This window comes from Argopecten irradians, chromosome 15 (assembly GCF_041381155.1).
Source record: "Argopecten irradians isolate NY chromosome 15, Ai_NY, whole genome shotgun sequence".
NCBI classification, from domain to species: Eukaryota; Metazoa; Mollusca; class Bivalvia; order Pectinida; family Pectinidae; genus Argopecten; species Argopecten irradians.
Genome location: NC_091148.1, coordinates 27,635,273 through 27,649,209, shown reverse-complemented (window position 1 = coordinate 27,649,209; position 13,937 = coordinate 27,635,273). Strand labels below are relative to the sequence as shown.

The window sequence follows — 13,937 nt, the reverse complement described above, 5'->3', positions numbered from 1 at the left end:
TTTTGTGTCTATGTCATAGAGTTTGTGTCTATGTCATAGAGGTTGTGTCTATGTCATAGAGATTGTGTCTATGTCATAGAGTTTGTGTCTATGTCATAGAGGTTGTGTCTATGTCATAAAGGTTGTGTCTATGTCATAGAGGTTGTGTCTATGTCATCGAGCTTGCGCCTATGTCATAGAGGTTGTGTCTATGTCATAGAGGTTGTGTCTATGTCATCGAGCTTGCGCCTATGTCATAGAGGTTGTGTCTATGTCATAGAGGTTGTGTCTATGTCATAAAGGTTGTATCTATGTCATATAGTTTGTGTCTATGTCATAGATGTTGTGTCTATGTCATAAAGGTTGTGTCTATGTCATAGAGGTTGTGTCTATGTCATAAAGGTTGTATCTATGTCATATAGTTTGTGTCTATGTCATAGATGTTGTGTCTATGTCATAGAGGTTGTGTCTATGTCATAGATGTTGTGTCTATGTCATAGATGTTGTGCCTATGTCATAGAGGTTGTGTCTATGTCATCGAGCTTGCGCCTATGTCATAGAGGTTGTGTCTATGTCATAGGGTTTGTGTCTATGTCATAGATGTTGCGCCTATGTCATAAAGGTTGTATCTATGTCATAGATGTTGTGTCTATGTCATAGAGTTTGTGTCTATGTCATAGATGTTGCGCCTATGTCATAGAGTTTGTGTCTATGTCATAGATGTTGCGCCTATGTCATAGAGTTTGTGTCTATGTCATCGAGCTAGCCAAAAAAACACCAAAAATCACAATTGTAAACAACTTTCATATTAATTGATAATTTGTAGGCACTTTTGATACATCATAATTAGGAAATGCTCTCTGTTTCTGTCATAACTTTGCATTTTAAGTATGGTTACGATAGCAACTGTAGCTGTAATGATAAACAACCATCATGCTTATTAAATCATGAATGTACTCAATATTTGAAAGCCATTGATTTAATCACTAAATGGTAGGTTTCACTATTTCAAGGATTTGAAAACCAAAAAGGGTTCAAACTGTACATAGTCCATTACTTATTAGCCTCTATTTACACCAATTAATTCTTAAACTTCAATCTGCCATGCAAACACGCCTTCCCGATCAGAATTATTATGCTGTATATAAGAATAACAAAAATATTTTCCAAAAATTCATCAAATATATCAATTTATCGTACTATAATATCAAAATATTTTTCATTGTTTTTTTTTTCATACTGACTCAGCTATGTTATGTTATATATTTGATGTTTAATACGTGATTATACGTGATAGCAATGCAATCTCCATCTCTTGTTATATTTATCAATGTATCATGAATTTGTAAACATGTTATATGCAGCAAATGGACAACAAAAATATATTGACAACGGGCGAACCAGTCGTCCCACTCCCTGTATGCTGAGCACTAAGCAGTAAACATGTGAAATGAAATTGTATAATACAAGTAGGCTTCATAGTCTGATCTATCTATACTCATTTCACTGTAGATGTAAATATAAGGATTTTTTGACATTTTCAGCTTTTATATGTACTTGTAAAATTAAAATCTTTGTATTGTAAGTATTGAAATTATCAAAATGTTGGTATTTTTTGGTGGTGAATAAAATATTGAAAGCTCTTCTTGATTCGTAGGAATGAATATTACGGCATATATAACATTGATATTCTTTATTTAATACAGGTTATTTCCTTCTTCAGATTCGATGTAGTGTCTGTTTCCATGGTAACAGTGTCGTGTTTACGAGGAGTCTCTTTAGGGAACAACTAACCAACTATATGAAAAAAGACCTTCGAAATGGTCCCTGTGTATACAAGATTGAGCCCATGATAAAATTTTAACCCGTCCGTTGATTGGCTGGCTAATTATGAATTTTAAAAAGTAAAAATGTTTCCTGACAGATAATTATTCCTAGATAACCATGATATGAATTTGGAAATCGAGATTGAGATTTAGATTCAAAATATCAATTTTGATAATGAATAGGTCACAAAACACTAGAATTTCAGGATTTTTAGTGCAAAATGTACATGATTTCAACATGGCTACCGTGTTTGGAGTTTGAGCTGAAAGACCCAACCTTTTTTTCCCATCTAGTGCTATATGAGAACTTAGACTTAAATTATAGAACACAATAGCTAACTCATATCCCTTTGTTTTAATAATACATTCCAAAACTTTAACAAACTTTAACACTGCGGTCTATGTAAAATTATTTAGTTGGTTGTTCTCTATATAACCAATCGACAAGATAGGCCAGGCCAAGCAGAAGAACTTACTGATATATATAATTAGATAATATGTAAGTCATCATACAGCATTTATTTACAGCGACCGTAAGTCTCATTTATGAAAAATAATTCAGAAATATTACGGTGTGTTTCCGTTCTTTATAGCTCAAAGAGAATTCATACACATTGTCCAGTGTTTGAGGTCATCTTGCTGATAAAATCAACCCGTATGAGGGACACAGTGTGTGATGAAATCAACATCTGTATTGGATCCTACATGATTATGCATTTCATATGGTATTTGATGCAACTTGTCGAGAAGATCTATTTTTATGAGCCTTGGGGAAGCACAAATTCAAACTTCGAGACGACATTCACAAAATCGCATATGTAATTAATACAAATGAGACTAATTCACGTAACGCGTGTACCTGATAGTGCGGGACTTTTGTTTCTATTAGTGATGGAATGAAGTTAAAAGATGTTATCCGCGTTAATGACATTTCAGCGGGAAAAGTACAAAGCGTATTAAAACCGGTATGAGGTATATACCACGTGCTACATGAGTTAGTCCAATTTACAATAATTGTTATCACTTTTCGCAACAACCTTCAAAACATTCAATTTCAAAATTCGTCCTGGCTGAATCAAGTGGAGGCAGGCATTTGTCCCGCAGTCCTCGAAATTTTATTGTGTTTATAACAATGGATATGATGATTACTGCTCCAGGGTATATTACACTAGCGGCATATGAACAGGACACAGGCGAAACCACTGGATGTGTAATAAAAATGAATGTCAACTTTTACCAGTGAGTTATGTTCCTCCGATTTCAGAAATAAATTAAAGATATTAAAACAACTAACACAGACAATGAAACTTGTACAACGATGATATTTCCATTCAACATCCAAAACAAAGGACAAACTTTAAAAAGAATATAGTTACCCCTGTACGGGATCATTAATGTTTCATAACATTCAATCAGAAATTACATATAAAACAGAAAAAAAAATATTTTTAACATTTCTATTGGATTTATCTACATGTAAAGCCCATGCCTTTCCTAAAATCTTTCAATAGAAACACATATATAATTGGGTGTGACAGAACTGTTGATGTTGCTAAAAGCCCACAAACCGCCTCAACGACAACAGGCATTGGCGAGAACACCATCACAAGTCCTAGAAAACATTGTCCGGTCATCGATAGCAGGAACACTACGAACACGACAGAAACAATCCGAAAAGCCTTTACTGCCTTAAGTTGTGAATGTGACTTAGTTTGTGTATGGCGTTCTAATTTGGTGGAACCCGAGCGGCCGGATGATTTGTTATTGGTCATTGGTCTATCAACGTTTTGTTTGCCTGAGGCGTCTTCTATTGTAGTATGGAAACCTCCATCGACTGTCCTATCCAATGTAGTTATTTCTTGGTTAGTTTCAGTCGGTAGGTCCCCATTAATCACAGTATCAGATTTATTCTGATTACCGCCCCTTATTAGTATTGCAGACTTTAAAGTCATAGATTGGATGTCCGTCTCTCTAACCACTAGTAATTCTGTACGAGAGCAAGACTGCGAAACAGCTTGTAAATCAGTGTTGTCGATATGCCCGGTTTTCGAAGGCTTTGGAATGTCGTTATATGTCGTTAACTGTCTAGATCTCATATTATTTTTCATTTTCATAAAATTTCGGAAATTCTTCGTAGTTACGACATACACAACTACCGTAGATATCCACAACAGAAACATAATGGATCTTATGGGAGCTCTAACATAGGGTAGATTTTCCTGAAAGAGGGGACGCATGCCACATACGTGTATCGTTGGTGTTTTAACTGCAAATATATAAGGTATTCCGAATATACAAGTACAAATCCCCATACTAATGAATGTGACTTTCAGACGCTGCTGAAGTGAGAATGGTTGAAACGGAGTAGGTCTTAAGCATAGGTATCTCTCAATACAGATAGTGAACGTACTGATAAGTGAGGTGACGCATCCGACTTGGATAAGATAATATGTGAGAGCGCAGATCCAGGTCTGTCGTATCGGCACTAAGCCATTCAGCGACATCACAAAGTAGGCGAGACTCAGCAGGATGTCATTGCAACTGAGAAGGAGGACCGACATCGTGACCGGCTTCGTTCTTAATGTTTTGTTGGAAAATACAATGAACATCACGGCGATGTGCTCAGCTAATGCAATCGTGGAAATTATACATAATGTGACAAAGGACCCAAATAAGATTTGTGATTTTGAGTTGCCATCCACGAGCGGTATGGTAGTGTTGTTGGCCATGTGTACACAGACAGAAACCTGTAAAGAACGATGAGAAGTCAATAAAGTGTAAGTGGTAATGTATGTTAAAGTTCACGATAAATAGTCAATTTCAATGATTATCAGTAAAACAAACAAGCGAGATTCAAAAAGTTTATGACACAATTAGAAAAATAAATATCATTACCGAGTCCCTACATGGGCGCAAATCTAACAGGATGCAGGATTTAAAATAAATTAAATATCTGCCTTTGCCAGGATTCGAACTCGGGACCTCTGGATTACTAGTCTGACGATTTTTTTTTCAAGGATAAAAATAATTTTATTTTTCCCGTCAATAGGGCCCCGGGGGTTGGGTCCCCCGAGGTTCCTCACAAAACAAAGAAATAGAAATAATCATAGAAACATCTGCTTTAATACTGTAAATACAGGCAATACATAATCATAGGACTCACAACTTCGTAAATAGTTTTAGAAAATAATTTGAATATCACAGTCGTCTAGTACGATAATATCATTTGAAGAGATGAAATACTTTATGAAAAAAGCTCTTTTATGCGTACTTATAAAATAATGAAAAATATATCGAACAAAACGTTTGAACGTGTATTTGAAAAAAAAATGATAATATCCACATTTCCTTCATTGCACATGACAATATTCCTTCTTTTAAAAACACAAAATCGGGCAACACTTAAGGTAAAGTTAACTACATGATGATTTACATTCTTCCACTTCTCATATATCAAACGATGCCAGTCTATACCATTTCTGTTTTCATCACTAGTACCAGAAAAAAACTTTTTGACAAAATCATTAAAAAACACATAAAAAGTGCCATAACGTTTCCGTTGCCTGTTTACAGACAGGACATACATTCGTATCCGAAATTCCACATCTAAATAATTTGTCGTGCGTGGATATAGAATTATGAGCAACCTTAAAATGCACTTCCGCTACTTCGACTGGATAATTTGGGGCATGGATTATACTAAATACGCGCTCGACCTGATCATCCGGAAACCTACTTCCCCAAAACTGTAGGGCAACAGGTGCAACGAATGTCCCACTCAACAGTACCGCATAAATATCACGTGTGGATCGTGGTGACACGCACGTGCCGTCAGGCCTTTGTAGCGTAACAACGGGATCTACGGCACATGTTTTTGTCATAACAGTAATTGAGAATACTTGTGAGGACTTTATCAGAAAAACTATGGATTACCTTTACATACTCAGTGATTATATTCTTTCTTGGGATATCTGGATTATATTCATGGACGAATTCAACAATGGATTCTATTGGAAGTAAACTTGGAAGTACACATAGACAAGACCCGCTTGAATAAACACACTACTGTTCAGTTCTTTTCCACAATATTGAAACAGCGGGTTAAAAATAACAGGCTGGCTATACATATAATCACTTTTCTCCTCAAATTTAAGAAAATTAAATATATCCACTCAAGCAAGCATCATTTCTTGATAAAAATCGGTATATTATTTAACTGCGAACGCTTGAAATTGCAGTTAAAACAAGATAAACCTAATTTCATTTTCCAACTAAAGATAGGAAATATTTTCCGGTATTTTTCCATAATATATTGTCATTGTTCAAAAATCTAAATGCAAATTTAATTCTGAAAGATTTCAATTTCAAATCAATGTCGGGAAACTGCAAACCACCTTTACCTTTCAGGCCTATGATCGTTTTATACGAAACAAAATGTTTACCATTGTTCCAGAGAAATTCCAAGCACATTTCTTTTATCTGAACTTTATGTAATTCGGATATAGTAGCAGCAGACAATACATGCCAACATTTTGAAAGTAACAAGGAGGAAATAACTGTAGCCCGGCTCTGGATTGTTAAATATCTCTGAGACCACGACGTCAAAATCCTACGCATAGAATTAATTTTACCTTCCCAGTTCAGTGATTCACAAATTTTACAATCTGGACCCAGATATACACCAAGTATAAGTATTGTTTTATTCAGGATTTTGACTTGGAAACTCTTTGCCTCTTCTGCTGATAAAATGCCACACCCAATACACATCACCTCTGACTTTTCAATATTAACTTTGGCCCCGGAAACTTTACCATATTTTTCTAATACATCAAATACCCCATTAATAGAAGATTTATTTGATAGAGTTAACGTTGTGTCATCCGCATGCTGAAAATCCTTAGCTTCTCTGCCAGACATAGGTATTTTAATCCCTTCAATATCCTCCCTTTTCAAAATCATTTGGTAGCAATGGTAGCATCCTTATAAGGTAGGGGTTCAAAATTGTACAAAGGATGGGACTGGGGTCAAAAGGGGTCAATTAGGCTAATTCCATGTTTTTTTAGAATTCCGGAATTTTGGTCCGGACGGGTCCCCTCTTATCATTTATTGCGACGAACTTTACTTCTGGTGTTTGAAAATTCATTCCCATATTACGACAGGGACCGCGAAAACCTCAGAGATATCATCAAATTTTCACTTCATTGTTTTTATTTGATTTATTTAATGAATTGAAACATTCAATATTATATGTAGACAATTTTTACCTATTGAACAAATATCCAAGTGGAATGTCGTAGCGTATCGGAAACCATTCTAGAATTCAAAACAACCTCCACAGCCTTCGGTATAGCGTCATATGAATTGTGCGGTTTTCAAAAGTATGGACCTGCCTTAACACATATGTGCACTTTACACTTTCAAAGCGTTATCATAATTACTGCCGTTAAAATGATACCGTGCAATTTTGTCAAATGCATCAGAGATATAAATTTTAATAACGAGATAACTGGCTGTATATTGTCATTGATGTAAAACCCAGAAACGGCAAAAAATCATTTATATAGTCCTGTAAAATGTCATGTAATATCCATATATATTATCGAGATAAGGTTATTTTCATGATAACAAATTAATAACAATTTACATCATATAGTCATTGTAATATAACTTATTATTTTAAATATCATACCTGAATCTCTCTATCGATAATCACTTATGTATATATGTATCTCGTTGATAAGTAATACGATCAAGCACAGAATACCCCTGTTGAATGTGAGTGAAGGTTAATTTTGAAAATGGGATTTGAGTATTAGATGTGATAGCTATAATAATAAAAGCAGTTTTCTTAACATAAAAAGCAGTTTATTCGACCATGTTAACCAAGCTTGCGTTAGTTTAGAACCCGTGTCTATTTTGATGAATTGAGTTAAAAACATGAAATGTGTCATTTACTTATCAAAATGAAAAAAAAAATGTTATTCAATGAATTGGTACAATCAGAATTCCATTGTTACGCATACGTTTGCGTTAATGAATTGAAATACTTAATTAGTTTTTATCCATTTTGTGATAACGTAACTTCTGAACATTTACGATAATACACGTAGTTGATTTCTATTTGTTAGATCCCCCTTTTATACTTTAATCTACCTGTACAATACTATCTTACAATACTATCTTACAATACTATCTTACAATACTATCTTACAATACTATCTTACCTTGAATTGTTCGCCTCACTCCTAATAGCGTCCTCTTAACCGCTCATGTAAACCAGTATATTTGTATAAATGAGTCTCGAATAGCTACATTCCGTGAAAGCATTGGACTTCTTAACCTTCACCATCAATTTTGTAATATTCATTATAAACATACGCAGATCGCAGCCCCCTTGTGAATGTTGTCATGACGAGTCGTCAATGGGAACGTCAAGAACTGGTGTACTACAATCAATAACACACATCCATATGATATTTAATCTATCCCAGTGTCATGTTAAACTGAGGATTTAATTAGAGTAACCTGTCTGGTGTTTAATGAGTCAGAGAGGAACCTAAACAACAACACGACGGTATCAAAACCTAGGTAGGAATATCTAACGTTACACTTAGTTATTTAGATAGCGAATATTAATTATTATTTATGTATTTACTTTATAAACATACCTTATATATAATAGATCAACAGTCTATATCATATGCATATTGAGAATATTTTAATCAAATGAAAAAAATGTTTACTAGTAGTATTCATGCAAATTTTATCATGTTGAAATATATTTAAACAATTGAGGATCAATATACAGATTGTCTCGTAATTTACATATATTTTGAGTGATAACCATAGCAACTTAAGCCGAACAGTCAGAAAATGTCATTACAATTAAATCATGGATAAACTTCATAGTTTGAATAAAACAACTTAAATACTAAACAACACTTTTGGAAAATGGACTTCGGGGCCAAAAGGGCTCAAACCATTCAAAGTCCTTTTAAGTAAAATTTGAATCTTTTTATCAGCGCCGTTTTGTACAAAATAAATTGACGAACTTTGGGTGTTATGGAAAGACGTTTCGGACAGCGATTTAAAAACTAGTAAACTCGGCTAAAACTGACGCTCCTTTGTAATGAATTTAAAATCTGGAATTAGTCAAAATTAATTCAATGTTAAACGTGCTATTAGATATTCATGTTTATCTATAATAAATTCATTTTTATCATTATAAAATGATATGCTCCATACCATTTCCGGTAAATATATTCACGTTTCATATATTAATGATCTATTTTACAACAAAATAATTTAGATAGACCATTTCAAAAGAAATAAAATGTTTATGATATTTAACACATCATGGAGTTAAAGTAAAAATCACATAACATCTCACAAAGTTAATCCATATCGTGGATGAATTCGCCGGTAATGTATGTCCGTGAAGGAGAACAAGGTCACTAGGTCATAAGGTCATCATTGGCGTATTGGTAGGTCACCAGTTGGGGTTGTGGTTAAAACTTCATATATAAAGTACGTTGGTACTATCTGTAAAATCCGAAAAGAAACTGGTATTAGGTTAAAGTACTGACCATATTCTACATGGATTATGGTAATTGCAGATAATTTGCGGGTGACATATAAGGATAATTGGTATAACGAAAAGTTCAATGTAATTTCCTTTCAGTAAAAACATGAATTAAAGCAAAATTGTATTTCAAATAATACTTAAAAAGCTACGGCTAATCATTTTCAGATTCCCATACATATTTAATCTACCAGACCCCTGACGAAAAAAAATGATAATAAAAAAAAAAATAGTAGTCTAAAATTTTCGAAAATATTTAGTGAACTATAATAAAAAATATAAAATTACTTTTTTATTTCATAAATATTTACAGAAAAGAAGAAAATGCAATTTACTTTTGTATGATCTTGGTGGATACTACACCGAATCAAATGTCTAAGGCACACAATCTGAAATGCATGAATTGAGAAGGTGGTCAATTTTGTCAGATACAATGCATATGAGGGTCAAGCCATTGTAAAGTTATTTGGAAATTAAAAAAAACATGGTGTAAATCCTATTTTTCAAACAATGTATTTGTGCAAAAGAACAATAAGCAGAATATATGACAGGATTGCTATGTGCGTATGCTCGTTTTTGAGCTATTCTAATTCGGTAATTTGAAATATTACGATTTTACGGGAATGTTTTCATTTTAACAATTTCCTCAAAGAACCAGAGTAATATAAAAAATGATTTTTGATATGAATAAATGTTTACGCAATGGAAAAATATTTTAATTGGAATTTGGAAAATATCAATGAAGCTTAATATATATATTTTGATATATTTACTTTTACGTATCATCCATTAATTCAATTTTGTATCATTATGCAACTATTTTGTACAGGCATACTCTCTTTTATCTCGTTCAATGTTTCACGAGTAAGTAAGGAAGTAAGTAGTAAATATGCAATACCACCCATATGTGTTGATCCGACGAGTCTGATCACATGAGTTTGTTGTGTTGAGGAATTTATCACGAGTGTGCGTAACACACGAGTGATATTTTCCATCCGTGCAACAAACAAATGCGATCCGACTCGTCAGATCAACACATACAGGTGTATGGGTGGTTTTGCATTTATCCTATACCGGGTACCGTTATAATAATGATGTTTTGATGAATTTTAGATTTTTGTAAGTTTCAGTGATAACCGATTCGCTTTGGTTAGGTTTACTTGTCAGTATCGTAACAAAGTTTTCCGAGAACGTTAATTCTCCTTACTATTTGCCATTCACGCAAAAATTCATTTAGTCTATATTGTGCAAATATAATCTGAGTAACTAAACATCAATTTCACGTTAACATGATGCTGGTCAAACTATAATCTAAGGAATGCATACATAAAAATTCCTTAAACAAACGTTTTCTCATTTATAAAAAAAATCTCCCAACATAGTCACCACGTCATTTCTCGTCAAAACGCCTCACAATTCATTCAAACAAATGAAAACACAATGATGGAGGTCACTCTGACAAAATCATGTGTCATATTGGATTTTACTGTGTTTCTTTTGTGCTATGAGAAGTAAGATGTGAAAGTATATAACAAGGGACTACGAAACGTTGCAATATCTACTAAAACATCTCAGTGGCTATCATTTTAGTCGCTAGGATAACCTCGTCATCGTGGCCGGTTCATGCTAGTTGTAGTTTTCGTCATTAAATGTTCCTAGTCTAGATTATTGTTCAGTTGGACGCATGCATAGGAACAGTTTAAAGAAATTGGATAAATTCGTTTCCTATAAGGAGACTAGATAAATCTACAGTTTGTTTCTTAAATTGTATTGACTAAATTGATAAATACATATGCAACCCACTTGTAAAATATTTGCATGCTATGTTAGGAATGCATTTAAATACATGTGTTGTGTTCTTGATTTTTTATTTCATGCTTCTACTGCAGAGGGGATTTCCCTAAAATGCATATGTTATGTAAAAATGGAATTTCCTTGGAAGTAGTTCCGGCTAGTAGGGTGATGCAAAATCTTGTATCACACATGTGGGATACAAACCAACAGAAAATATTTAGCGGAATGAGTGAATCTAACTATTATAGAATCGTCACTAAATCCTATAGTTTAAACACTTACCTTTGCACTGACTTACCCATGTAGTTCGTTTTTGGATTCTGCGTGCAGGGGGTTTGAACACGCGTACAAAAAGCCGTATGTAAACTTACTAATTATGTAAGTTCATAAAAGGTAAAACTTACAAATAGATGCATGAATAATAATACAACTACAGGCAAAACACAATAATATACTGCAATGTAGTAACGTAATATTAACATAAAACATGTTTAAAGTTCATATAAAATATCCATATGGAATTCATTAGAAATATGATGATATGGAATATAAAAAAATGTTAATTAATAATTAATACAATGTATGATTATTTCAATCACTATGATATTTTAAATCAATTTATCATATTCTAGATTTATTTATAAATTCGTGGAATAAATATTCAACAGGACGAACTACAAGACATATTATATATAATAATGTTATACATGATTTTCCTATCTAGAATAATCAATACACACAGTGTAACCACGATCACTCAAAGTAACATAACATGAGTACACTGATTAGATCATTCCGGTAAAACCAGAGTTATTCATCATCGTGTCACTCCGTCGAGGTTCTTCAGTACAATCGGAAACCTTCGGCACTTTCCAGTTTACGGAAAGTGCCGAAGATTCTCGATTGACTTCAGTATTGTTGGAGGAATTGGTGGAACTTTGAAAGGTACGAATGTGATTATTTGATCACTGGTCGTCATTCCCCAGCAAAGCGAAATATTAAATAATTCAAAGTAATATCGTGCTCCAACATACTTCGGGTAAACGAGGTTAAACTTTAATTGAAATTCAATCTCACACTATGTAAAATTCTACAAAAACAGACACGATATTAAGATAGTACAAATATACTTACAAAAAGTAGTCCCATCTGTTGGAAGCTCAGTGACAACTTGGAAGTAGAAAATATACATATTTAGGCGTTATATAGAATCATCGGTGACATTATTAAATTTAACTTGATGTATGATATTCATCATAATATCATAATTATCATCATTGATTTGCATTAATAACATAAACACGAGTATATAAACAATGCAAATTGTAACCGAAATCTAAATATCAACATCAATAATGAAGACTCTCGAATACATATTTTTGTGTTTTGAAAGTTTAACTAAAACACCATGCTAAATATGTTATGTAGACAATAGAATAATATACATTCGATACATATCTACATTCAAATCAATCATTTGATTCCATCCAACCCTATCAAATTGCTACGTATTGAAGGAATTCTCTTATTTTGGTAATCGTTAACATGTTGGATACGCCAGTGAAAGTTGACGTTATATACTTACATTCCCTTCTGTTATGACATGATAAGATTAATTTTAAAGTCATGGAAACATGTAAGCATGAATTAAAATAATACCTGGTATTACACACGAGCTTTGGCTATCCGTCCAATCACCGGACGCGTTACATGTGATGTATCCCGATCCCTGGAGATTTGTTTCAGAGTTACACACAAGTTCGCCCGTGTCTCCTACCTCCATACCACTAGTATTCCACTGTCCGTACTGTACTGCTGGTGGTATCCCACACGTCACAACTAGAAAGTTAAAAAAACATGTTTCTATATGAGGGAATCTAGATAAATGTTGCAGAGATATATACCTGGAAAAACGATTGAAGTAACTAAATTTCACAATTTCTTTTTTAAAACTAGTTTTCGAAGATTAATGTTAGTGAATTTGAAAATCAAATGTAAATATATCAATACATGTATATCAATATAAGCGAGGTTCACATGCATTCGCGGAGATAAACACTCAGGAATTTCCTGTGATCGCGAATTTTGCGAAAGTAAATCGTACGCAAAGGAAATTCGGTTTACAATATACATACAATCATATACTTAGGAAGACACATTTCATTTTTTTTCAACATCATTTTTTGTTGCTCTCAAAAGCAAAATGACAGACGGTAACTACTAAGCAAACCTCCCATTTCTGCTGTTAGTGTCTTACTTTGTCGGGAAATCCGCTGAATAGTTGATAATGTTTCGGATGAGGTTTGAGTGGAGAGGGCCAACGTTTTGTCATGTGTGACGTAGTAGTCATAGTAACAGAACGTGTCATTTCCACAAATCGCCCTCATACTCCCGTCAACAGCCGACGGTGGAACCTCGAACGTCGGTACAAAGGTACTATCCTGTATAGACGAGTGGGATGTTCCTACTGCATATGTAAATAGCGACTCTTCTTCCTTCACTCGCCCTGTATTGATAAATATTAAAATAAAAATAAAAATAGAAACAGATCATGGAAACATTATTATCAAAACACTTCTGGAAACATTATTATCAAAACACTTCATGATTATTAATTCATATTTTATTTTTTTTATAAGATTCACTTAATTATTTAACAATGTTAGCTTTAAATTCTAAAGAATGAAATATATGACATTGGTATAGTCTGTATGGAAAGAAGAAAGTTTATAATACAGATATAGTGTATATTGACA

General features: G+C 33.5%; 1 protein-coding gene across 1 annotated transcript in view; it reads right to left on the bottom strand.

The window, feature by feature from the left end:
- Positions 1-784: 784 nt before the first annotated feature.
- The window catches only part of LOC138308738 (protein mesh-like), a 33,619-nt gene continuing 20,466 nt past the window's right edge, over positions 785-13,937 (bottom strand). Inside the window, exons 14-19 of the mRNA XM_069249763.1 lie at positions 13,439-13,687; positions 12,841-13,020; positions 9,723-12,351; positions 9,196-9,347; positions 8,030-8,251; positions 785-4,552 (exon numbers count right to left, since the gene is read on the bottom strand). Coding sequence (XP_069105864.1) covers positions 12,272-12,351; positions 12,841-13,020; positions 13,439-13,687 — 509 coding nt within the window. The 3' untranslated portion in view covers positions 785-4,552; positions 8,030-8,251; positions 9,196-9,347; positions 9,723-12,271. The remainder of the gene's footprint in view (positions 4,553-8,029; positions 8,252-9,195; positions 9,348-9,722; positions 12,352-12,840; positions 13,021-13,438; positions 13,688-13,937) is intronic.